General features: G+C 47.8%; 1 protein-coding gene across 2 annotated transcripts in view; it reads left to right on the top strand.

Moving 5' to 3' along the window:
• The window catches only part of LOC125028289, a 3,769-nt gene that overhangs the window by 982 nt on the left and 287 nt on the right, over positions 1–2,500 (top strand). Inside the window, exon 2 of one of the 2 annotated variants that reach the window (XM_047617733.1) lies at positions 1,423–2,500. This exon is cut by the window's right edge and continues 287 nt beyond it. In XM_047617733.1, the coding sequence (XP_047473689.1) occupies positions 1,423–2,500 (1,078 nt within the window). Of the gene's footprint in view, positions 1,250–1,422 lie in introns of those variants that run through there. The other variant, XM_047617734.1, reaches the window with a different exon arrangement.

Here is a 2,500-nt window from a genome sequence, read left to right as displayed (position 1 = left end):
CTTCAGTTCGCCTCCAGACCGTTAATCAAGTTAACACTCAGTACACAACTACGACCATTGTCAGGCAACAGGTGGTACCAACCACACTATTCCAGACTCGTGTTCAGACGCAGGTCCAATATCAGACCAGCGTTGTTCGACAAACAACCATTCGTGCCATTGATAAGTTTGTCACCCAGACCGTTCCAAGCCCACCTCTAGTGCAAACTCGTTTCGTCACTTCAACCCGTGTGGTGCCACAGGTCAACTACGTCACACGTACACAGGTGCAGACACAGGTGGTTCCTGTCGAGGTGACCACCACTCAGATTAGAACTGTTTACCAGCCTGTTACCAACTACGAGACACAGGCACGCCAAGAGACCCGTGTCGTCACTGTTCCAGGCCGTGACGTTGTACAAACTCGTGTTCAGACTGTTGTTCAGACCTCCATTGTTAGGAGCCAGCAGCCAGCTATCACCCGTTTTGCAACATCCACACGTGTGCAACAGCTGTTGAAGACATCTATCGTCCGTGGACAGGACGTTCTTACAACTACTTTTGTTCAGCGTCAAGAAGTCATTCCTTTCACATCTGTTAACACTCGTTACGAGAATGTCGTTGCTACTCGTCAACAGCTGGTCACAAGAACCAATGTTGCTACCCAGACACGCATCGTCACGCAGGTAGTTCCCCAAGAAGTGGTGCGTACACAGGTGGTCCCTACCACCATCTACACCACTCTCTTCGAGACAAGGGTTCAGCCCATCACACAAGTGCAGACCGTTGTCAGGACCCAATACGTCACACCGGTCCCCGTTGTACAAACCCGTCAGGAAGTCAGAACCTCTGTGCTGCAAGTACCCGGTCAAGACCGCGTCGTTAACCGGGAGCTGGTGCAGACCCAACAAAGACAGCAGCTCGTGTACCGCACAGTCAACCAGCCTCGCCAAGTTACTGTCACTCAGACAGTTACTTCCTCTTGTGGCTATAATTACGATGCTCCGGCCGTTCCCTTCAATTTTTAGAAAAAGCCACTCGATTTCCATCATAGTTACGCAGGATTAATCAGAGTTAGAAAATCAACAAAGCCTTTTCAGCAAATCTGTTTATGTTTCGCTTTCTAGTGAACTCTGTATGAATGTAAATGTGAAATACATACCAGTATTCTTATGCAACAATTTCATTACTTCCTTTATATACGATATACACTATATGTATTACAACCTTTCTATGGTAAGTATCTTCAACTCAACGTTAAATCACACACATTAATTTCATATTTGTATACACTTTCATTGTTACTTTGTTATATGAAAGTTAATTTTGTTATATATTTGAGGTGTTACTTATAAGTGAAAAAAATATTTCAGAATCATATTTCTATATTTTTTCCATGTCAGTTTCCTCATCAAGTTATCAAATAATATTTTATTCCTTCAGATGAGGACGTTGCTGCTCTCCCTGTTGGTTGGCTGTGCCTTCGGAGCGTCCGTCGAGAGGCCTCGCCGTCAGATCTTCGGAGCTCGCATTAACCTCGAGTCCTCCTATTTGCCGCCAAAGGAAGAAGCCCAATGCAAGCCATCTGTCGTCTACCGCACGCAGCTCCAATATTCTACCGTAGTCGTCCCATCAACCGTCTACAACACAAACGTTCAGTACATTACACAAACATCCGTCCGAACACAGCAAGTCTTCACCACCTTATACTCACAGATCGTCCGCACTCAGCAGGTTCCTTCAGTAAGATACCAAACTCTCACTGTCACCAGCACTCAGGAAAACCTACGCACACAGCTCGTCACTCTTCCTCCTCAGGTCAACTACGTGACTCGTACTCAGCAGATTGTCAGGACCCAAGTGCAGTACCAGACACGGTATGAGACTCGCGTCCAGCAGGTACCTACTACCATCGTCAGAAACGTCGTCTCAACACAGGTGGTACCTCAGCAGGTGGTCAGCACCGTCTACAGAACACAGACGGTTATAAGAACACAGCAGTTGCCAGATCAGACTCGCATTGTACCTACTACTCAGTACAGCACCCGTTATTCTACTGTAGTCATACCTGCACAGAACGTCGTCAGGACTACCCAACTTGTCAGGACCAACGTCGTCACCCAAACCATCACACAGCCTGGTCAGACTCGAGTCATCACCTCTACACAGCTGGTTCCTGTCACCACCACAATCTTCTCGCAGGTGGTTCGCACTAACACGCAGATTCAGTACGTAACACGCACACAAGTAGAACAGCGAGTCTCCACCGTCGTCCGTACACAGCAGGTGCCACAGTACAGCACAAGGATCGTCACCGTTCCTCAACAGGTCGTGAGGACACAGTTCTCTACCCGAGTGGTTCCTACAACCATCTACGCTCAGAGGACAGCGTCTTCATACATCAACCTTCCCGCTCAGACACGCTACGTCACAGTCACTCAAACCTCCGTCAGGACACAACAACTGCCCGGTCAGACCCGCACTCAATACAACACTAGAATCGTCTACAACACCAATTATG

This window comes from Penaeus chinensis, chromosome 8, assembly GCF_019202785.1.
Source record: "Penaeus chinensis breed Huanghai No. 1 chromosome 8, ASM1920278v2, whole genome shotgun sequence".
Taxonomy (NCBI): Eukaryota; Metazoa; Arthropoda; class Malacostraca; order Decapoda; family Penaeidae; genus Penaeus; species Penaeus chinensis.
This window is presented reverse-complemented; position numbering and strand designations above follow the sequence as displayed.